The sequence below is a fragment of the Tachyglossus aculeatus genome, chromosome Y4, assembly GCF_015852505.1.
Source record: "Tachyglossus aculeatus isolate mTacAcu1 chromosome Y4, mTacAcu1.pri, whole genome shotgun sequence".
NCBI lineage: Eukaryota > Metazoa > Chordata > Mammalia > Monotremata > Tachyglossidae > Tachyglossus > Tachyglossus aculeatus.
This window is the reverse complement of record NC_052096.1, coordinates 3,678,685-3,701,728: the sequence shown is the minus strand read 5'-3', so window position 1 is coordinate 3,701,728 and position 23,044 is coordinate 3,678,685. Positions and strand designations below refer to the sequence as shown.

General features: G+C 56.5%; 2 protein-coding genes across 2 annotated transcripts in view; one reads left to right on the top strand and one right to left on the bottom strand.

The window, feature by feature from the left end:
* The first annotated feature begins 5,417 nt into the window (after positions 1 to 5,417).
* Positions 5,418 to 9,674, top strand: RNF227 (ring finger protein 227). Its single transcript, XM_038768917.1, has 2 exons — positions 5,418 to 5,973; positions 9,227 to 9,674. Exons 1-2 carry the CDS (start codon positions 5,514 to 5,516, stop codon positions 9,280 to 9,282), a joined length of 516 nt encoding a protein of 171 aa, XP_038624845.1. The 5' UTR covers positions 5,418 to 5,513; the 3' UTR covers positions 9,283 to 9,674.
* Positions 9,675 to 11,225: 1,551 nt separating this feature from the next.
* The window catches only part of CHD3 (chromodomain helicase DNA binding protein 3), a 46,711-nt gene continuing 34,892 nt past the window's right edge, over positions 11,226 to 23,044 (bottom strand). Inside the window, exons 21-40 of the mRNA XM_038769088.1 lie at positions 22,808 to 22,925; positions 22,580 to 22,704; positions 22,210 to 22,441; positions 21,958 to 22,124; positions 21,689 to 21,866; positions 19,429 to 19,494; positions 18,858 to 18,943; positions 18,639 to 18,772; positions 17,973 to 18,117; positions 16,843 to 17,005; positions 16,490 to 16,611; positions 16,063 to 16,165; positions 15,838 to 15,936; positions 15,534 to 15,662; positions 15,233 to 15,341; positions 14,962 to 15,094; positions 14,672 to 14,867; positions 13,505 to 13,668; positions 13,125 to 13,251; positions 11,226 to 11,357 (exon numbers count right to left, since the gene is read on the bottom strand). Of these exons, the coding sequence (XP_038625016.1) occupies positions 11,236 to 11,357; positions 13,125 to 13,251; positions 13,505 to 13,668; positions 14,672 to 14,867; positions 14,962 to 15,094; positions 15,233 to 15,341; positions 15,534 to 15,662; positions 15,838 to 15,936; positions 16,063 to 16,165; positions 16,490 to 16,611; positions 16,843 to 17,005; positions 17,973 to 18,117; positions 18,639 to 18,772; positions 18,858 to 18,943; positions 19,429 to 19,494; positions 21,689 to 21,866; positions 21,958 to 22,124; positions 22,210 to 22,441; positions 22,580 to 22,704; positions 22,808 to 22,925 (2,718 nt within the window). The 3' untranslated portion in view covers positions 11,226 to 11,235. The remainder of the gene's footprint in view (positions 11,358 to 13,124; positions 13,252 to 13,504; positions 13,669 to 14,671; positions 14,868 to 14,961; positions 15,095 to 15,232; positions 15,342 to 15,533; positions 15,663 to 15,837; positions 15,937 to 16,062; positions 16,166 to 16,489; positions 16,612 to 16,842; positions 17,006 to 17,972; positions 18,118 to 18,638; positions 18,773 to 18,857; positions 18,944 to 19,428; positions 19,495 to 21,688; positions 21,867 to 21,957; positions 22,125 to 22,209; positions 22,442 to 22,579; positions 22,705 to 22,807; positions 22,926 to 23,044) is intronic.

The following is a 23,044-nucleotide window of genomic DNA, read 5'->3' as shown; positions in this document are numbered from 1 at the left end:
GGACAACCTGATCACCTTGTATCCCCCACCCCCCGGCGCTTAGACCAGTGCTTTGCACATAGTAAGCGCTCAACAAATAATCAATCAATCAATCGTATTTATTGAGTGCTTACTGTGTGCAGAGCACTGGACTAAGCGCTTGGGAAGCACAAGTTGGCAACATATAGAGACAGTCCCTACCCAACAGTGGGCTCACAGTCTAGAAGGGGGAGACAGAGAGCAAAACCAAACATATTAACAAAATAAAATAAATAGAATAGATATGTACAAGTAAGATAAATAGAGTAATAAATATGTACAAACATATATACAGATATACAGGTGCTGTGGGGAAGGGAAGGAGGTAAGGCGGGGGGATGGAGAGGGGGAGGAGGGGGAGAGGAAGGAGGGGGCTCAGTGTGGGAAGGCCTCCTGGAGGAGGTGAGCTCTCAGTAGGGCCTTGAAGGGAGGAAGAGAGCTAGCTTGGCGGATGGGCAGAGGGAGGGCATTCCAGGCCCGGGGGATGACGTGGGCCGGGGGTCAATGGCGGGACAGGCGAGAACGAGGCCTAACGGTGAGGAGATTAGCGGCAGAGGAGCGGAAGGTGCGGGCTGGGCTGGAGAAGGAGAGAAGGGAGGTGAGGTAGGAGGGGGCGAGGGGATGGACAGCCCTGAAGGCCAAGGTGAGGAGTTTCTGCCTGATGCGCAGATTGATTGGTAGCCACCAGAGATTTTTGAGGAGGGAGTAACATGCCCAGAGCGTTTCTGGACAAAGACAATCCGGGCAGCAGCGTGAAGTAGGGACTGAAGTGAGGAGAGACAAGAGGATGGGAGTTCGGAGAGGAGGCTGATACAGTACCATCATTATTATTATTATTCATTCAATCGTATTTATTGAGTGCTTACTGTGTGCACAGCACTATACTAAGCGCTTGGGAAGTCCAAGTTGGCAGCATATAGAGACGGTCCCTACCCAACAGCGGGTTCACAGTCTAGAATACGTATATATGTGTGTGTATATATATATATATATATTTGTACATATTTATTACTCTATTTATTTACTTGTACATACCTATTCTATTTATTTTATTTTGTTAGTATGTTTGGTTTTGTTCTCTGTCTCCCCCTTTTAGACTGTGAGCCCACTGTTGGGTAGGGACTGTCTCTATATGTCGCCAACTTGTAATTCCCAAGCGCTTAGTCCAGTGCTCTGCACACAGTAAGTGCTCAATAAATATGATTGATTGATTGATTGATTGAAGTAGGGATTGAATCAATCAATCAATCAATCGTATTTATTGAGCGCTTACTATGTGCAGAGCACTGTACTAAGCGCTTGGGAAGTACAAATTGGCATCACATAGAGACAGTCCCTACCCTACAGTGGGCTCACAGTCTACAAGGGGGAGACAGAGAACAGAACCAAACATACCAACAAAATAAAATAAGTAGGATAGAAATGTACAAGTAAAATAAATAAATAAATAAATAAATAAATAGAGTAATAAATATGTACAACCATATATCCATATATACAGGTGCTGTGGGGAAGGGAAGGAGGTAAGACGGGGGGATGGAGAGGGGGACGAGGGGGAGAGAAAAGAAGGGGCTCAGTCTGGGAAGGCCTCCTGGAGGAGGTGAGCTCTCAGCAGGGCCTTGAAGGGAGGAAGAGAGCTAGCTTGGCGGATGGGCAGAGGGAGGGCATTCCAGGCCCGGGGGATGACATGGGCCGGGGGTCGATGGCGGGACAGGCGAGAGCGAGGTACAGTGAGGAGATTAGCGGTGGAGGAGCGGAGGGTGCGGGCTGGGCAGTAGAAGGAGAGAAGGGAGGTGAGGTAGGAGGGGGCGAGGTGATGGACAGCCTGGAAGCCCAGGGTGAGGAGTTTCTGCCTGATGCGCAGATTGATCGGTAGCCATTGGAGGTTTTTGAGGAGGGGAGTAATATGTCCAGAGCGTTTCTGGACAAAGATGATCCGGGCAGCAGCATGAAGTATGGATTGAAGTGGAGAGAGACACGAGGATGGGAGATCAGAGAGAAGGCTAGTGCAGTAGTCCAGACGGACTTGAAGTGGGGAGAGACAAGGGGGAGGGAGTTCGGAGAAGAGGCGGATACAGTACCATCATTATTACTATTATTCATTCAATCGTATTTATTGAGTGCTTACCGTGTGCAGAGCACTGTACTAAGCGCCTGGGAAGTCCAAGTTCGCAGCATATAGAGACGGTCCCTACCCAACAGCGGGCTCACAGTCTAGAATATGTATATGTATTTGTATATATGTTTGTACACATTTATTACTCCATTTATTTACTTTACTTGTACATATCTATTCTATTTATTTTGTTAGTAAGTTTGGTTTTGTTCTCTGTCTCCCCCTTTTAGACTGTGAGCCCACTGTTGGGTCGGGACCGTCTCTATATGTTGGACTTCCCAAGCGCTTAGTCCAGTGCTCTGCACACAGTAGGCGCTCAAAAAATACAACTGACTGATAGAATGGACTAATATTATTATTATTATTAATAAACTGTGTTGGCGAAGTTAGAGGACCTGAAGCCCCAACTCCCCTTACTGTGCGTGCAGAGGAGCTCCCTCATGTGAGCCCACTGTTGGGCAGGGACTGTCTCTATATGTTGCCAATTTGTACTTCCCAAGCGCTTAGCACAGTGCTCTGCACACAGTAAATGCTCAATAAACACGACTGATTGATAGAATGGACTAATACTATTATTATTATTATTATTATTACTAATAAACTGTGTTGGCGAAGTTAGAGGCCCTGAAGCCCCAACTCCCCTTACCTTGCGCGCCGAGGAGCTCCCTCATGTGAGCCCACTGTTGGGCAGGGACTGTCTCTGTATGTTGCCAATTTGGACTTCCCAAGCGCTTAGTACAGTGCTCTACATCATCATCATCAATCGTATTTATTGAGCGCTTACTGTAAGCGCTCAATAAATACGATTGATTGATTGACAAAATGGACTAATATTATTATTATTATTATTATTAATAAACAGTGTTGGCAAAGTTCGAGGACCTGAAGCCCCAACTCCCCTTACCTTGCGCGCAGAGGAGCTCCCGCATATGAGCCCACTGTTGGGCAGGGACTGTCTCTATATGTTGCCAATTTGTACTTCCCAAGCGCTTAGTCCAGTGCTCTGCACACAGTGAGCGCTCAATAAATACAATTGATTGATTGACAGAATGGACTAATATTATTATTATTATTATTAATAAACAGTGTTGGCGAAGTTAGAGGACCTGAAGCCCCAACTCCCCTTACCTTGCGCGCAGAGGAGCTCCCTCAGGTGAGCCCACTGTTGGGCAGGGACCGTCTCTGTATGTTGCCAATTTGGACTTCCCAAGCGCTTAGTACAGTGCTCTACATCATCATCATCATCATCAATCGTATTTATTGAGCGCTTACTGTAAGCGCTCAATAAATACGATTGATTGACTGACAGAATGGAGTAATATTATTATTATTAATAAACTGTGTTGGCGAAGTTAGAGGCCCTGAAGCCCCAACTCCCCTTACCTTGCGCGCAAAGGAGCTCCCTCATGTGAGCCCACTGTTGGGCAGGGACCGTCTCTATATGTTGCCAACTTGGACTTCCCAAGCGCTTAGTACAGTGCTCTACATCATCATCGTCATCATCAATCGTATTTATTGAGCGCTTATTGTAAGCGCTGAATAAATACGATTGATTGACTGACAGAATGGAGTAATATTATTATTATTAATAAACTGTGTTGGCGAAGTTAGAGGCCCTGAAGCCCCAACTCCCCTTACCTTGCGCGCAAAGGAGCTCCCTCATGTGAGCCCACTGTTGGGTAGGGACCGTCTCCATATGTCGCCAATTTGGACTTCCCAAGCGCTTAGTACAGTGCTCTACATCATCATCATCATCATCAATCGTATTTATTGAGCGCTTACTGTAAGCGCTCAATAAATACGATTGATTGACAGAATGGACTAATATTATTATTATTATTATTATTACTAATAAACTGTGTTGGCGAAGTTGGAGGACCTGAAGCCCCAACTCCCCTTACCTTGTGCGCAGAGGAGCTCCCTCATGTGAGCCCACTGTTGGGTAGGGACCGTCTCTATATGTTGCCAATTTGGACTTCCCAAGCGCTTAGTACAGTGCTCTACATCATCATCATCATCATCAATCGTATTTATTGAGCGCTTACTGTAAGCGCTCAATAAATACGATTGATTGAATGGACTAATATTAGTATTATTATTATTAATAAACTGTGTTGGTGAAGTTGGAGGACCTGAAGCCCTAACTCCCATTACCTTGTGCGTAAAGGAGCTCCCTCCTGTGAGCCCACTGTTGGGCAGGGACCGTCTCTATATGTTGCCAACTTGGACTTCCCAAGCGCTTAGTCCAGTGCTCTGCACACGGTAAGCGCTCAATAAATACAATTGATTGATAGAATAGACTAATACTATTATTATTATTATTATTAATAAACTGTGTTGGTGAAGTTAGAGGACCTGAAGCCCCAACTCCCCTTACCTTGTGCGCAGAGGAGCTCCCTCATGTGAGCCCACTGTTGGGCAGGGACTGTCTCTATATGTTGCCAACTTGTACTTCCCAAGCGCTTAGTCCAGTGCTCGCTCAATAAATACGATTGATAGAATGGACTAATACTATTATTATTATTATCATTATTAATAAACTGTGTTGACGAAGTTAGAGGACCTGAAGCCGTAACTCCCCTTACCTGGTGCGCAGAAGAGCTCTCTCATGTGAGCCCACTGTTGGGTAGGGACCGTCCCCATATGTTGCCAACTTGGACTTCCCAAGCGCTTAGTACAGTGCTCTACATCATCATCATCATCATGCGCTCAATAAATACGACTGATCGATTGATAGAATGGACTAATACTATTATTATTATTAATAAGCTGTGTTGGCGAAGTTAGAGGCCCTGAAGCCCCAACTCCCCTTACCTTGCGCGCAAAGGAGCTCCCTCATGTGAGCCCACTGTTGGGCAGGGACCGTCTCTATATGTTGCCAATTTGGACTTCCCAAGCGCTTAGTACAGTGCTCTACATCATCATCATCATCATCAATCGTATTTATTGAGTGCTTACTGTAAGCGCTCAATAAATACGATTGACAGAATGGACTAATATTATTATTATTAGTATTATTAATAAACAGTGTTGGCGAAGTTGGAGGACCTGAAGCCCCAACTCCCCTTACCTCGCGCGCAGAGGCGCTCCCTCACGGGCCCCTCAAATTCCCTCAAAATGGCGGGGCGGCGGGCGTCTCCTCAGGCGGCCTCGCACCCCGGCGCGCGCCAAGCCGGAAGTGACGTCAGACGCAAAGGGCGGCGCGCGCCGCCCCCGCCGCGGCTCTCCTATAAAAGGCGCGCGACTCGCCGAGGCGACGCCCTTTCTGTGAGGAGGGCTGCGCTCTGAGGAGTGGCTCGGCCGCAGTTAATCGGTCAATCGTATTTATTGAGCGCTTACTGCGTGCAGAGCACTGTACTGAGCGCTTGCGGATTAGGGGATGCTGCGGCGCGTCCCCAGCCTCCCGGAGCTCGGCGAGCTGGACTGCGGCGTCTGCTACCGGCCCTACGACCTGCGGGGCCGCGCGCCGCGCCGCGCCCGCTGCGGGCACGCGCTGTGCACCGCCTGCCTGCGCCAGCTGGCGGCGCGCGAGGGCGGGGCCGCGCGGCTGCTGCGCCTGCGCCGCGCCGTCCCGTGCCCCTTCTGCCGCGCGCCGTCGCCGCTGCCGCGCGGAGGGGCCGCGCGGGCCCCGCTGGACCCGGACCTGTGGTGGCGGCTGGAGGCGAAGGAGCGGGAGCGGCGGCGGCGGGAGGGAGGCGGGGACGACGACGACGACGACGACGAGGACGACGACGAGGCCCGGGCGACCCCTTGGACCGCCCTCCGCCGCGCGCTCCTGCGCCTCTGGGGCAAGGCGGCGGAGCGCGCGCGCCGCCGGCGCCGCCCGTTGCCTAGCAACGGTGAGGGAGCGGCCCACCCCCGCCCCGGGTTTCCAGGGCAACCGCGGGACGCGCTGCTTTTTTTTTTTTTTAAATGGCATTTATGATTCGTGATAAATAATAACGATGGCGCTCGGGAAGTCCAAGTTGGCGACCTTATAGAGACGGTCCCTGCCCAACAGTGGGCTCACCTGAGGGAGCTCCTCTGCGCGCAAGGTAAGGGGAGTTGGGGCTTCAGGTCCTCTAACTTCGCCAACACCGTTTATTAGTAATAATAATAATATTAGTCCATTCTGTCAGTCAATCAATCGTATTTATTGAGCGCTTACTGTGTGCAGGGCACTGGACTAAGCGCTTGGGAAGTACAAATTGGCAACATACCAAACAGTCCCTGCCCAACAGTGGGCTCACCTGAGGGGGCCCCTCTGCGCGCAAGGTAAGGGGAGTTGGGGCTTCAGGTCCTCCAACTTCGCCAACACAGTTTATTAATAATAATAATAGTATTAGTCCATTCTATCAATCGTATTTATTGAGCGCTTACAGTAAGCGCTCAATAAATACGATTGATGATGATGTAGAGCACTGTACTAAGGGCTTGGGAAGTCCAAGTTGGCGACATATGGAGGGGGTCCCTGCCCAACAGTGGGCTCACCTGAGGGAGCTCCTCTGCGCGCAAGGTAAGGGGAGTTGGGGCTTCAGGTCCTCTAACTTCGCCAACACAGTTTATTAATAATAATAATAATTATATTAGTCCATTCTGTCAATCAATCAATCGTATTTATTCAGAGCTTACAGTAAGCGCTCAATAAATACGATTGATGATGATGATGATGATGATGTAGAGCACTGTACTAAGGGCTTGGGAAGTCCAAGTTGGCGACATATGGAGACGGTCCCTGCCCCACAGTGGGCTCACAGGAGGGAGCTCCTCTGCGCGCAAGGTAAGGGGAGTTGGGGCTTCAGGTCCTCTAACTTCGCCAACACAATTTATTAATAATAATAATAATAATATTAGTCCATTCTGTCAATCAATCAATCGTATTTATTGAGCGCTTACTGTGTGCAGAGCACTGGACTAAGCGCTTGGGACGTACAAGTTGGCAACATATAGAGACGGTCCCTGCCCCACAGTGGGCTCACCTGAGGGAGCTCCTCTGCGCGCAAGGTAAGGGGAGTTGGGGATTCAGGTCCTCTAACTTCGCCAACACATTTTATTAGTAATAATAATAATAGTATTAGTCCATTCTATCAATCAGTCGTATTTATTGAGCGCTTACTGTGTGCAGAGCACTGGACTAAGCGCTTGGGAAGTCCAAGTTGGCAACATATAGAGACGGTCCCTGCCCAACAGTGGGCTCACAGGAGGGAGCTCCTCTGCGCGCAAGGTAAGGGGAGTTGGGGCTTCAGGTCCTCTAACTTCGCCAACACCGTTTATTAGTAATAATAATAATATTAGTCCATTCGGTCAATCAATCGTATTTATTGAGCGCTTACTGTGTGCAGAGCACTGGACTAAGCGCTTGGGAAGTCCAAGTTGGCGACATATGGAGACGGTCCCTGCCCAACAGTGGGCTCACAGGAGGGAGCTCCTCTGCGCGCAAGGTAAGGGGAGTTGGGGCTTCAGGTCCTCTAACTTCGCCAACACAGTTTATTAGTAATAATAATAGTATTAGTCCATTCTATCAATCAATCGTGTTTATTGAGCATTTACTGTGTGCAGAGCACTGTACTAAGCGCCTGGGAAGTCCAAGTTGGCAACATATAGAGACGGTCCCCGCCCAACAGTGGGCTCACAGCAGGGAGCTCCTCTGCGCGCAAGGTAAGGGGAGTTGGGGATTCAGGTCCTCTAACTTCGCCAACACATTTTATTAGTAATAATAATAATAGTATTAGTCCATTCTATCAATCAGTCGTGTTTATTGAGCGTTTACTGTGTGCAGAGCACTGTACTAAGCGCTTGGGAAGTCCAAGTTGGCAACATATAGAGACGGTCCCTGCCCAACAGTGGGCTCACATGAGGGAGCTCCTCTGCGCGCAAGGTAAGGGGAGTTGGGGCTTCAGGTCCTCTAACTTCGCCAACACCGTTTATTAGTAATAATAATAATATTAGTCCATTCGGTCAATCAGTCGTATTTATTGAGCGCTTACTGTGTGCAGAGCACTGGACTAAGCGCTTGGGAAGTACAAATTGGCGACATATAGAGACGGTCCCTGCCCAACAGTGGGCTCACCTGAGGGAGCTCCTCTGCGTGCAAGGTAAGGGGAGTTGGGGCTTCAGGTCCTCTAACTTTGCCAACACAGTTTATTATTATTAATAGTAATAATAATAATATTAGCCCATTCTATCAATCAATCGTATTTATTGAGCGCTTACTGTGTGCAGAGCACTGTACTAAGCGCTTGGGAAGTACAAATTGGCAACATATAGAGACAGTCCCTACCCAACAGTGGGCTCACAGTCTAAAAGTCCCTTCAAGGCCCTACTTAGAGCTCACCTCCTCCAGGAGGCCTTCCCAGACTGAGCCCCCTCCTTCCTCTCCCCCTCCTTACCTTCCCCACAGCACCTGTATATATGTATATATGTTTTTACGTATTTATTACCCTATTTATTTATTTTACTTGTACGTATTCATTTTATTTTGTTAATATATTTTGCTCGCTGTCTCCCCCTTCTAGACTGTGAGCCCACTGTTGGGTAGGGACTGTCTCTATATGTTGCCAACTTGTACTTCCCAAGCGCTTAGTACAGTGCTCTGCACACAGTAAGCGCTCAATAAATACGATTGACTGAATGAATGAGGGCTCGTAGCTGGGCTGGAAGGTTAGGCGGTGAGCCCGCTGTTGGATAGGGACCGTCTCTATATGTTGCCAACTTGGACTTCCCAAGTGCTTAGTCCAGTGCTCTGCACGCAGTAAGCGCTCAATAAATACGATTGAATGAATGAATGAGGGCTCGTAGCTGGGCTGGAAGGTTAGGCCCTGAGCCCTCTGTTGGGTAGGGACCGTCTCTATATGTTGCCAACTTGTACTTCCCAAGGGCTTAGTACAGTGCTCTGCACACAGTAAGTGCTCAATAAATACGATCGAATGAATCAATCAATCGTATTTATTGAGCGCTTACTGTGTGCAGAGCACTGTACTAAGAGCTTTGGGTTCTGCCTCTAGTTGGGCGAAGGAGGATCAAAAGGACCCGTCCCAGATGGGTTTGGGAAGAGGGGCGTCTCTTCCCTCTGTCCCCAGTTCTGACCCGCTCCACCTTCCCTCTTTCCCGCAGTACTGTACAGCCCGGAGGTGAAGGACGTCGCCGTTGTGACCGGCTACGTGACATGACCGTCGTAGCCCCCGACAGGACGCCTGGTGCTGCCCCATGGTGAAAGGCGAGGGGGGCCGAGGAGCCCCCTGCTCCCCCCAATGCAGCCAGCGAAGCAATGATGTGAGGGGCGTCATCGTCACGGATATCCCGGGGCAGAGCCGGGGGGGCTTCACCCGCCTCCGCTCCCCGGGCCCCCGTAAGCGGAGACAGACTTCTTGGGCTCGGTTCCCGGCTCCCGGGGGCTCGGCCACCCCCGCCCTAGCATTTCTGTGAAATGGCTTGAACTATAAAAAGTGGGCGGCAGGGGAAGCGCCGTCTATTTTTAATGTCGGCTGATGCCCGTGTCTGCCAGCTGCCGGCTCCGATCCTGGTGAATAAACCCGAAGCGCGGGCGAGACGCGAGTGAAAACAGCTGTCTCGTTTCTCACGCATCCCATTGCCTCGGCGGGGCATCTGACCTCTTCCCCCGGCCCGTCGCAGGCCAGCCAGCTCCTCCGAGGGAACCGGGGGGAGACAAGGACGGTAAAAGAGGCCGGGCATGAGGGGAGCAGGGCCAAGCCCGCTGCCATCTGCTTCCCACTCTTGGGTGCGGACTCCGCCCCGGCGAGCAGCAGTGACCCTTGTTGGCCGAGGGGACGGGTGACCCAGATGAGGATGATCATCATCATCAATCGTATTTATTGAGCGCTTACTATGTGCAGAGCACTGTACTAAGCGCTTGGGAAGTACAAATTGGCAACATATGGAGACAGTCCCTACCCAACAGTGGGCTCACAGTCTAAAAGATGATGATGGCATTTAAGCGCTTACTCTCTACAAAGCACTGTGCTTTAACCGGCTCACCCCCGAGTCCAGCACCTCCTGACGTGGATGCCCAGGCCCTCTTCCCCCTCAAATAAGATCTCGTTGGATCTTCAGTCCCATCACACCCCTTGTCTCATTTCTACCCCACCTGATACTCTGGGCTGCCCCCTCCACGGAAGCCGGACACCCTCCCAGCGGCCCCGGGCTCTCTCTCCTGCCCCAATCCCAGCCTCTCCCGTGTGCTTCCCAAGAGGTCAACCGTCCTGGTCCTCGGCTTCCGACTCCCCATCACCCACTCTTTTGGTCCCCCTGGAGACTGGTCCTGCCCCCTCCACTTCATGCGGCCCGGGGGGAGAGGGGGAAGGGGAGAGGGTTAGCGGGGGGGGGGGGGGGGGGGGGAGGTATCCCTTCGTGCTGGGAGACAGGGGGCCAAAGAACGGGAGAGAAATGACACAAGGCAGAGTCGGCTCATTCATCCCCGCCCCCGTCCCGGAATAACAGAGCACACGGAAAGGAAAGTATAATTTATATGTACAACCAAAAGGCCCGGTACAGAGACGGGGAGAGGGACAGGCCGGGAGCAGAGGGGGAGTGAGGAAGAGTACGGCAGGACAGCAGAGGGGGTGGGGAGGGTGGTCCGCCATGCAAACTGCCCAACCCTAGATTTCCCCCCCCAAACCGGAGCTGCTTTGCGGCCGGTTCCCCGCCCCAGCCCGCCCCCCGGGGGTCCCCGGGCCAGGACGCCCCCTCCCCCCGCCTCGCCAGGCTGCCCCTCCGGGGGAGTGCGGGCCTCGGGAGGAAGGGAGGCCCGGCGTAAGGAGCTGCCACACGGCGCGGGGGTCGGGGGTCACTGAGCCGGCGAACGGCGCCTTTATTCCGCGGCCGAACAGGAATTGCCCCCCGCCCGCCCCCCTCCTCGGGCCCCGGGGCTAATACTGCGGGAGGAGGGGCGAAGCCCCCCGCCTCCCGCCCCCAAGCCCTATAGGAACCGCGGAGAGAGAGGGGCGGGGGCCGGGGGCGGGAGGAGAGATGGGGAGGGGGAGATGGATGGGGCGGGGGAGGGGGGGGTGAAGGCGGCTCCTAGATGGAGGGCGGCCCGGGGGAGGGGGCGGGCGGGGCCTGGGCCGGGGGGCGGCCCCGGGGCCGGGCCCGGGCCCGAGGCCCGCTCAGTCGTCTATACAGATCACCTCCCCGGCCCGCGGCTCCTTCCGCTCCGGCCCGTCCGCCACCGCCGAGCCCGCCGCCTCCTTCTCCTTCTTCACCAGCACGGGGGGCCCGTTGGCGGCGGCTGGATGGGGAAGGGGGGGAGGAAGGGAGGGTTAGAGATCGGGGGGAGGGGGGTCCTCCCTCCCCCTCCCTAATAATAAGCCGTCACCAAAACCTGCCGGTCTCAGCTCCGCAACATTGCCAAGATCCGCCCTTTCCTCTCCATCCCAACCGCTCCCCTGCTCGTTCAAGCTCTCATCCTATCCCGTCTGGATTACTGCACCAGCCTTCTCTCTCATCTCCCATCCTCGTGTCTCTCCCCACTTCAATCCTTACTTCACGCTGCTGCCCGGATTGTCTTTGTCCAGAAACGCTCTGGGCATGTTACTCCCCTCCTCAAAAACCTCCAATGGCTACCAATCGACCTACACATCAGGCAGAAACTCCTCACTCTCGGCTTCAAGGCTGTCCGTCACCTCGCCCCCTCCTAGCTCACCTCCCTCCTGTCCTTCTCCAGCCCAGCCCGCACCCTCCGCTCCTCTGCCACCGCTAATCTCCTCACCGTTAGGCCTCGTTCTCCCCCGTCCCACCGTCGACCCCCGGCCCACGTCCTCCCCCGGGCCTGGAATGGCCTCCCTCTGCCCATCCGCCAAGCTAGCTCTCTTCCTCCCTTCAAGGCCCTACTGAGAGCTCACCTCCAGGAGGCCTTCCCAGACTGAGCCCCTTCCTTCCTCTCCCCCTCGTCCCCCCATCTTACCTCCTTCCCTTCCCCACAGCACCTGTATATATGTATATACGTTTGTACTTATTTATTACTCTATTTATTTATTTATTTATTTTCTTGTACATATCTATTCTACTTATTTTATTTTGTTAGTATGTTTGGTTTTGTTCTCTGTCTCCCCCTTCTAGACTGTGAGCCCACTGTTGGGTAGGGACTGTCTCTATATGTTGCCAACTTGTACTTCCCAAGCGCTTAGTACAGTGCTCTGCACAAAGTAAGCGCTCAATAAATACGATTGATTGATTGATTAATTGACTTGTTAAGCGCTTACTACAGGCTAAGCACTGTTCTAAGCACCAGGTTGGATCCAAGCTAAGCAGGGTGGATATACTCCCTGTCCCACATGGGGCTCACACTCTTATCCACATTTTCCAGATCAGGTAACTCGGGCCCAGAGACGAGAAGTGACTTGCCCAAGGTCACACAGCAGACAGGTGGAGGAGCTGGGAGTAGAACGCGAGTCATCATCATCAAAATTTAATGAGCGCTTACTATGTGCAGAGCACTGTACTAAGCGCTTGGGAAGTACAAATTGGCAACATATAGAGACAGTCCCTACCCAACAGTGGGCTCACAGTCTAAAAGGTCCTGATTCCTAGGCCCAGATTCTAGCCAGCTCCTGCCCCCTCTGCGAGGACTTTTAGTATCCCCACCTCCACTCCCCCGGGGCGCACCCCAGAACCACCTCTGCCGTCTCCCACCCTGGAACCGGAGTGTCCCACCTCCCACCCCTGAGGTGGTGGGGAGGAGAAGTTGGCTTTTTGTCATTCTATTAAGTCCTTTACCTACGTTCACCTTACAGTCATCTTCCACTTTTTCAAAAGCACCCTCACTAACTCTTTTCACTTCAGGGAACACGTCTGCTTATTCTCTTGGACTGTAGTCTCCCGAGTGCTTAGAACAGTACTCTGCACTTAGTAAGCATTCAATAAATACCAGTGATTGATTGATTGGCGGGGGAGGCTCCAGGCCAAGGCAGGAGGGACTGGGGAAGGGAGAGGAGAAAGAGGGGGATGGATAAGGGGGGTGATGGTGGGATCACGGGATGCCAACCAGGGAACTGACCTGTGATGAAGGAGCCTGTGGGCATCTGGCTGTAGTTGGCGCCGCCGGCGGGCAGGCCCCCGCCGACCGGGGCGGCGCTGAAGGCCCCGTACCCCGGGGGGGTTGCGTAGGGCCCCGGGGGGAAGGCCTGGGGGAGACACACAGACGAAGAGATTGGGGACAGGGATCGGAGGAACCAGGGGGCCGAGAGCAGGTGGGGAGGACGAGCGACGGGATGCAGGGTGACTCCTCCTGAGGGAGGAGTGGGTTTGGGAAGACTGCGGGGACTACCACGGGGAAGGGCCGAGGACTGAGGGCCGGATCACTGACGGAGCGGGGCCGAGGACAGAAGGCAGAGCGGAGAGGTCACAGAGGCCGGGGAGCGGGGGGTGGGGGGATACCGGCGTGGGGTGGGGCTCCGTGCCCTTGCTGGCCAGCCGGCTGAGGATGCTGCGCTCGGACATGTGGAGCCGGGCGGCGATGGGGGGGATGCGGGACAGAGTGGCCGGCAGGCGCGTCACGTCCGCCTTCATGTCGCTCAGCAGCTCCTCCAGCTGATTCAGAACTGGGACCCGGGCCGGGGGCGAGACAGAGAGATGGACACGGAGAGAGAGAGAGAGAGAGGGAGAGAGGGAGGGAGAGAGAGAGAGACCGGGCTGTCACGGGGAGAGACGGAGACATGGGAGAGAGACAGAGAGAGAGAGAGAGAGGCAGAGACAAGGAGAGACATCAGGTCAGCACAAGGAGAGATGGGGACAGAGACAAGGAGAGACATTGAGCCATCACACGGAGAGAGACGGAGACAGTCGAAGGGAGGGAGGCAGAGACGGAGAGAGAGACAGACGCTGGGTCGGCACAAGGAAAGATGGAGGGGCAGAGACCGTCAGAGAGAGGGAGGCAGAGGACAAAGATCAGAGACAGAATGAGGTTGTCACGAGGAGATTAAGGGAGGGAAACGAGTCGCAAAGTGAAGAAGACTGACGGACAGGCAGCAAAGGAAGAAGAGACGACGGGTGGCAAGGTTGAGACATAGACCGAACCGACTGTACAAAGAGGAAAGACAGATAGACAGACAGACAGAGAGAGGGAGGGAGGAGGAAAGGAGGGGAGGGTGGATATAAGGGGCTGACGGGGGATGAGAGGGGACGGGATCCTGAATGTGGGGGGCGGGGGGTGAGGCTGGGGGGGACAGATGGGTGGGGAACAGCGTGGGGACATGGATGGGTAGAGGATCAGGAAATCGGAGTCAGGAGGTCAGTGGGTCAGAGGTAAGCGGGTTGGGGCTCTGAAGGTCAGAGGGCAACAGGGTCTGGAGAGTGAAGGGATCCGGCCTGGTTCCAAGGGTCAGAGCAGGGTCACGGAGGAATGGTGAGGGGAGGTGCGGGGGAGGGAAAGGAGGGGGTTGGGGAGAAGCGGGGGGGGGGTTGGGGAGGGGCGTGAGGGGGGTGATCGGGGAGGGAAGAGAAAGGGGAGAGTCGAGGGGTGGGGGTTGGGGGCCGCGGGGTGCGGGGCGCAGACTTACACGGCGTCCTGGGCCCTCCCCCGCGCGGGGCCGGCGCGGCCCTTACCCTTGTGCAGGACGGCGTTGGCCGGCTTGTTCCCCGCCAGCGACTCCTTGGAGAGGTGCTGGTGGCTCTCGGCCAGGCACTCGGCCTCGGCGAAGCGGGCGTGGAGGGCCATGGCGGGGTGCGCCGGCTCCTGGGACAGGTTCAGGTAAGCCGCCCGCCGCAGCTGCTCCTCGATCACCAGCGCCTGCTCCAGGAGCTGGGGGGGGGGGGTGGTCGGGGAGGGGGCGTTTCAGGGGCCCGGTCCCGGGCTCTCCGTGGCCCCCACTCCCCACCCCGAGCCGCCCCGTTACCTTGAACCTCCTGGCCAGGAACTTGTTTTTCATCTCCAGGAAGTTCCCCTTGTTGGCCTCCGTCTTGAACGGCTCGTTGATGATGGCAAACTGGGCGTCGTTCTGGATGTCCTGCCACCGGGCATAGCCGTGGCTGAGGGCTCGGGGTCAAGGAGCCTGAGGGGGACCGGGGCAGGGGGGGGGGGGGGACCGTCGCCCCGGACGCGGGAGCCCCTCCCGGAGTCCCGGGAATCCCCGACCCTCCCTGCTAAGCGCGCCTGGGGAAGGATACAGAACGATGCCCGCCAGGAGCCAGTAGTCATGCCGCCGGTGCCAGATATCATTGAGCTTCCCTGAGGAGATGGCCGCCCGCTCCTCGTTCTGCCACAGGGTGTGTAGCTCTGGGGGCCGGTGGGTTGCGGTCAGGTGGGGGGTCAGGGGCGCGGGGGTCGGGGCTGGGTGGGGGCCGGTGTCCAACGGTCCCCTCCAGGTCTGGGTGGGGTTCGGGGGCGGAGGGGGATGCGACCAGTCTGGAACCGAGGGGAATCAGTGTGGGGATTGAGAGGGAAGGGGGAAAAAGGGTTCCCTCGTACCTGTGAAACCACCATCTGCGATGTTGAACATGAACCGTGGCTTCTCCACCTTCTCCTCCCGCCGCCCATTGGGCCGGAGGTCTTCCCGCGGGGGCCCGAGCCGGCCATCCCGCTCCCCCTTGGTCTCCTCTGTGGGAAGAATGGGGGCTTCTTGAGATGGGAAGGGGGCAGGCAGAGCTCCCATCACCACCTGAGTTCTCTCTTCCCTCAACTCCCGTTCCCCTCCCAGGACCCAGGCCTCAGCTCATCTCCCCCGACCCCACCCCCGGGGGGACCCAGGCACCCCACTCCCAGCCCCCGTCACCTCTCTTGATCGCCTCCCCCGTTTCTCCCTCTGGCCGCTGTCGCTCCTCCCCATCCTGCATCTTCTCCTCTGCCCTTTCTCCCGGCATCACCTCGGCGCCTAGAGGAAGAGAGATGAGGTTGGGGGCGGGGGGGGGGTGTCAGGCCAGTGGGGGGGCGGGACGGGTGCCCCCCACCTGACTCGGGGGGCACTCTGGTAGGAAGAGCAGCCTGCCCCGGCCCCCACCTGGCCTGTCCTTGTCCAGGGGCCCCGGGTCCTCGTCCTCCAACGGCGTCTTCCTCAGGTCCGGCCGGTCACTCGGGGATGGGGCGGGGCTGGACGCATCGGCCTGTGTGGGAGGGGAGGGGTGGTGAGGTGTTCTTCAAGGGTGTGGGGGGCACAAGGAGAGCCCCAGGGGACCCGCCCCTCTAGTTCTCAACCCCCCATCCCCATCAGGGACTCCAGGCCTCCCGCTTCTCCCCAAGCGGAAACCTTGGGGCCTGGGGCCTTTTAGACTGTAAACCCACTGTTGGGTAGGGACTGTCTCAATATGTTGCCAATTTGTACTTCCCAAGCGCTTAGTACAGCACTCTGCACACAGTAAGCGCTCAATAAATACGATTGGCGATGATGATGATGACGGTTCCCCCGGCCATCTCCAGCAGCCACCAACCTCCATCTCCATCTTCTCTCCCGCCTTGGCCTCTTTCTCGGGCCTCTCTTCCCGGTTCTCGGCTTCATCCTTCTCAGGTGGCGTCCCCATCCCGTCCCCCTTCTCGCTCGGGGCGGGGGTGGCTGCCGGGGGAGGGGGACAGGGGAGTGAGGAAGCGGAGGCCCCAGCTCCCAACTCCCTTCAGTCCTTTCCTCTACCCTCCCTCGGGCCCGGTCTCACCGTGCCCGGCGCTGGGGTAGGCCCACTCCTCTCCCTCTGTCTTTCGCTGTTCCCCGTCCCTGCCCGCTGGCCTTTCGCCGCCCTCTCCCTCCCTGCGTTCCCGTGGGTGTCCTTCCCCCAGGCCCGTCAGTTACCGGGTTTGGAGGTGCAGGGGCTGTTGGTGGCGGAAGCCTCGGGGGTGGTCGTGGACGTTTTGGTGGGCGACGAGGCACGGGAGGAACGCTTGGACTCTGCGCTGGGGTCAGGCATCAGCTCGGGCATGGACCAGCGCCCGTTGATGTGCTCGAACTCCTGCACCTGGGGGGATTCAGCAGCGGGGAGAGGATCAGGCCCCACCTCCGGGGCTGAGCAGTGTCCCCCGCCTCATTCCCCTCTTAGGATCAGGTGTCCTGCCCCTGGATGTCAAACCACTGAGAGCTTACTATGTGCAAAGCACTGTACGTAGCACTTGGGAAAGGACGACACGGCAGAATTAAAAGATACACTCCCTGCCCACAATGAACCTACAGTCTACAGGGGGAGACAGACATAAATATGAATAGTTTACAATAAATAATTTAAAGATATGGACATTCACTGCTGTGAAGTTGGGGCGGCGGGGGGCGAATATCAAATGTCCAAAGATCCTAATGCTCACTGTGGGCAGGGAATGCGTCTGTTTATTGTTCTACCGTACCCTCCCAAGTGCTTAGTACAGCACTCAGCATTCATTCATTCATTCAATCATATTTATTGAGCGCTTACTGTGTGTAGGGCACTGCACTAAGTGCTTGGGAAGTACAAGTTGGCGACATACAGAGACGGCCCCTACCCAACAACGGGCTCACAGTCTAAAGCAGCGTGGCTCAGTGGAAAGAGCCCGGGCTTTGGAGTCAGAGGACATAGGTTCGAATCCCGACTCCGCCACGTCTGCTGTGTGACCTGGGGCAAGCCACTTAACTTCTCTGAGCCTCCGTTACCTCATCTGTAAAATGGGGATTAAGACTGTGAGCCCCACGTGGGACAACTGGATCACCTTGTATCCCCCCCAGCGCTTCAAACAGTGCTCTGCACATAGTAAGCGCTTAACAAATGCCATCATTATTATTATTATTATTAAAGCACACAGTAAGTACTCAGTAAATACGAACGACTGACTGAGAACGAGCCGAGGGAAAAGAAGGCTCAGTCGGGGACGGAGTCTTGCGGGAGACGGGCCGTTGACATTGGCAGGAGAGGGAGGGCAGGAACGGAGGGGATGACGGGAGGGGAGGGCGATTGGTACCTTCTTCTTGACGAGAGACATGACCCCGATGCGAGTGAGCACCTGCTGGCGAGACAGCCCCTCGCGGGGGACCCCGTCGGCGAAGGTCTCGGAGCCGTCGGCCCCCGGCTCACACAGGTGGCGCATGAACAGGGACACGTAGGCCCTGGGGCGGGGCCCGGAAGGTGGGCTTAAGGCAGAGCCGGTGGCCCCCCGCCCCACCCTAACCCCCACCCTGGCCCCCAGCTGCCATCAGCCTGGCCTCTTCATCCTGTCCCCACCCTGCCATCAGGGTGTGTGTACGTGTGTACGTGTCTGTGTGTGTGCCGGAGTCGGAGTGAGGGAGGGACCACTCCTCAAGTCCCACCCCCCCGACCCTGAGGCAAGGCCTGGGCCCCACGGCCTTCTCTGGGTCCGGGTGAGGGGGAGCTTGGAAGGCTGGGATGGCCCCCCAGGATACCAGACCGGGGAAGGGGGCGTCAGATGAGTAAGGTGAGTGACATCACGCGGCGCCTGGGGCCACCCCCCTAGTCCCCCGAAACCCCCTCCTGACCCCAACCCCAGCTAAGCAGGCTCAAAAGTGTCCCCTTATACACTCAGAACCCGTGGCGAGCCTTGGTGCTGAATTCTGGGCCGCCTGAACCCTGGACCTAACTCCGAGCCCGCGGCCCACCCGTCCTCACTCACTTGAACTCCTTCTCGGTCTTGCCCCGCAGGTCCCGTACAAGCCATTGGGAGGTGAAGGCGTCCTGGGGTGGCATCCCCCAGCGCATCACGGCGTTCAGGAAGGCCTTGCGTTGGCGTGTGTTAAAGCCCAGCACCTGGGGCGGGCGGCCGTCAGCATCCAGGAGCCTTGCCGCACCCCCGGCTCCTCTCCCCACCCCCTCGGGCGGCCCCCAGCCTCACCTCGATGTTGCCCCCGACCCGGGCCAGCAGTGGAGGGAGGGGTTTGTCCTTCTCGTTTCTCAGCTGCCGCTTGGACTGGCGTCTCCCTGCCGAGGGGGTGGGAGAAGGAGGAGGCCCGGTCAGAGGACCCTCTGACCCCCCACCCGACCCCCACCTTGCGGGACTAAGACTCGCCAGGCCTTCTCCTCCCACTTCAGCCACAACCACTAGTCCTGAGAGGGCTGAGTGCGGCGTATGTGGGGGGATTGGAAGGAGGGATGGAAGGAGGGGTCAGAGAGCTCGGGTTGGGAGGATAGAGGCAGGGTGGGATGGAGGGCAGGGGACCCTGGGGTCAGGAGAAGGAAGAGTGGGGAGGAACTATGGGTGCTGGACATCACACTGGCACACCTCGGCACGCTGGCCCAGACCCGAAATCTAAAAGAAACCAGGCAGCGGGCTGGGAAAAAGCTGACTGCTTATGGGAACCGAATTCCCCTCCAAAATTCAGAGGGTCCCAAAGAAGGCAGGCAGAGAACCGGAAAGAGCCCGAGAGAATTCAAAGAGAGGGTGCCGAGGAAAGCTCCCGCCTCACCTTCCGGCCTTTCGTCGAAGTCCTCGTCCTCCTCTTCCGACCCCACCGAGTACTCCGACTGGTTGTCTGTGGTGGGGGGTGAGGGTGGGGGGGTGTCACAGCTGGCCCCCCACCAGGGCTCCCATCCTGGTGGCTCACCCAGTCCTTCCCCTCTCAGCCCCCCCAACTTGACTGCAGCTGACTGGCTGGCCTGTACTTGTTACGCGTTTACAACGTGCCAGGCACTGTTCTAAACACTAGAGTAGATTCGAGGTTGGACCCAGTCCCTCCCCGACATGGGGCTCACAGTCTAACTAGGCGGGCAAACGGGTACTGAATCCCCATTTTCCAGAGGAGATAACTGAGGCCCTGAGAAGGGAAGTGACTGGCCCAAGGCAGAAACGTGGTGGGGCTGGCATTAGAACCCAGGTCCTCCTGCCCAAGCTCTTTCCACTAGGCCTCGATACCCCAGACCTTTGACAGACTCACCTATCTGCTGCCCCCCGGACCCATCTGGGACCCCTCGCTTCTGTGTGGCTCCGCCAGCACCCCCCGGATACCTCTTTCCCCAAATCGCCTTTTTGCCTTTCCAGGCCTCCCTAGTCCTTCGCTTCCTCCTCCTCCTCCGCCTCCCCCAGCTCCCCAACTGTGCCCCAGACTACCCTCACCTCCCCGCGAGACAGCCCCTTCAACGCTCCCTGCTCCCCCCAACCCTGATCCCACTGCATCCTCCTCTAGTCCTCCCTGGAGCCCCTTCTGCCTCTGCCCAGCTGCCACTCCTCAGTCCTTTTTTTTTATGGTATTTGTTAGGCGCTTACTATGTACCAGGCACTGTACTAAGCGCTGGAATAGATACAACATAATCAGTTGTAAATCCCAGTCACAGTCTAAATCCCCATTTTACAGGTGAGGGAATTGAGGCCCAGAGAAGTGAAGTGACTTGCCCAAGGTCACACCGCAGACATGTGCTGCATCAGCCTTCTCTCTGATCTCCCATCCTCGTGTCTCTCCCCACTTCAATCCATACTTCATGCTGCTGCCCGGATTGTCTTTGTCCAGAAACGCTCTGGGTACGTTACTCCCCAACTCAAAAATCTCCAGTGGCTACCAATCAATCTGCGCATCAGGCAGAAACTCCTCACCCTGGGCTTCAAGGCTGTCCATCCATCCCCTCGCCCCCTCCTACCTCACCTCCCTTCTCTCCTTCTCCAGCCCAGCCCGCACCCTCCGCTCCTCTGCCACCGCTAATCTCCTCACCGGGCCTCGTTCTCGCCTGTCCCGCAGTCGACCCCCGGCCCACGTCCTCCCCCGGGCCTGGAATGCCCTCCCTCTGCCCATCCGCCAAGCTAGCTCTCTTCCTCCCTTCAAGGCTCTACTGAGAGCTCACCTCCTCCAGGAGGCCTTCCCAGACTGAGCCCCTTCCTTCCTCTCCCCCTCGTCCCCCCATCTTACCTCCTTCCCTTCCCCACAGCACCTGTATATATGTATATATGTTTGTACGTATTTATTACTCTATTTATTTATTTTACTTCTACATATCTATTCTATTTATTTTATTTTGTTAGTATGTTTGGTTTTGTTCTCTGTCTCCCCCTTTTAGACTGTGAGCCCACTGTTGGGTAGGGACTATTTCTATATGTTGCCAACTTGTACTTCCCAAGCGCTTAGTACAGTGCTCTGCACACAGTAAGCGCTCAATAAATACGATTGATTGATTGATTGATCATCATCAATCGTATTTATTGAGCGCTTACTATGTGCAGAGCACTGTACTAAGCGCTTGAACTGAATAAGTGAGGAGTTCGCAGACTGAACAGGTGGAAAGCATTCTCTGTCTAGTGACTCTCCTTGAATTCGAACAAGACTCCTCTCACAGAAGTTCTCATATTCCTCCATCTTCAGACAGTTAGGTGTGTGCAGAGATTGATGTGGCAGAGCCAGGATTAGAACCCAGGCCCTCCTGATTCCCAGGCATGGGCTCTATCCACTAGACCACGCTGCGTCTCAGTTGCCCCCCAGTGACTCCCCACACCCCGCCCCTGCAGCCTGGGTGTCCCCCCGCCTGGCTGTGGCTGCCACCCGATTACCACCCACACCCTGCTGCCACTGTCCGGGTGCCCCCCCACCCCTACCACCTGGCTGTTGCTGCCACCTGATCGTCCTCCCTTCGGCGCCGCCCAGTCACCCCCAACACCCTGCCACCGCTGTCCGGGTGACTTCCGCCCCTACCGCCCGGCCGTCCCACCCGTCACCCGTCACCCCCAGCCCCCGGGCCACCCACCTTGGTCCTCCTGTGCGGCGTCGTTGTAGTTGACCTGCTTGCGAACACGCTTTCCCTTGCCCAGGTTGCGGGCCAGGTCCTCCTGCTGCTGCTCGTAGTGGTGGCGCAGCAGCTTCTCCCAGTAGTCCGGGTCCACGTTCTCCTCCTGCTTGATGATCTCCCGCTCGATCTCTTCAATCTGGCAGGAGGCCGGGGGCAGGGGGGATGTCAGGCCCGACCCAGATCCCAGATCCCCACTCTGTCACGCGGCCGCCGGCGAGGCCCCTCACCTTGTCCTCCTCGCGGACCACGTACTGCGCCACCTTGAAGGAGCTGAGGTACTCGTTCATGTTCTGGACGTCAGTGTCGTCCGTGGCGTCCTGGTTCCTGTCCAGCAGCCGGGCGATGGCCTCGTTGTCGTAGTGGATCACGCTACTGTCCTCCTCCTTGTTCTCCCCTGCGAGGGGCGGGGGGGGTGGGGTGTCAGCGGGGGGGGCCTACGGGGCGCGGGGAGACCCCAGACCCGAGGGAAGGCCGCTCACCCTCGTTCTCGTCCTTGAACAGCTCCTCGGTGCCGAACTTGAGGATGTCGTCGAGCTCCTGCTTGGACATGGAGCCGGCCTTGGAGCCCAGGCCGGGCCGCACGACCAAGTGGGTCAGCATCATCTTCCGCTTGGCCACCTGGGTGATCCGCTCCTCCACCGAGGCCCGCGTCACGAACCGGTAGATCATCACCTTGTTGGCCTGGCCGATCCGGTGGGCTCGGCTGAAGGCCTGGGGGCAGGTGGAGGGGGTGGGTCAGGAGAGCCACCCCCCCACACACACACACACAGCCGCCAGGGCCCAGGTGGGAGGCGGGGAGGGAAGGGTCCCGAAGCCGTAGTTGAGTGCTGGGGAGGGGACATCGGTCACCTGGATATCGTTGTGGGGATTCCAGTCCGAGTCAAAGATGATGACCGTGTCGGCGGTGGCGAGGTTAATGCCCAGGCCTCCGGCCCGGGTGGACAGGAGGAAGCAGAACTGCTGGGCCCCGGGTGCTGGGGGGAAGCAGAGGAAGATGTCAGGCCTGCCAGGACCCAGGCATGACGTCCTCCCCACCCACCAACCCCTCTTCCCAGGGACCCCCAGTTCCTTCTTCACCATTGAAGCGGTCGATCGCCTCCTGTCTCAGGGCCCCTGTGATGCCCCCATCGATCCTCTCGTACTTGTAGCCTTCGTAGTCCAGGAAGTCTTCTAACAGGTCAAGCATTTTCGTCATCTAAGTTGGGGAGGAAGAGAAGGAGGTAAGGATTGAGGAGGGAGGGAAGGAACCTCTTCCCCTCACATTGCTGTTTCCCCCCAGCTCCCTCCCATGGCTCTAGATTGATCCCATCCTGT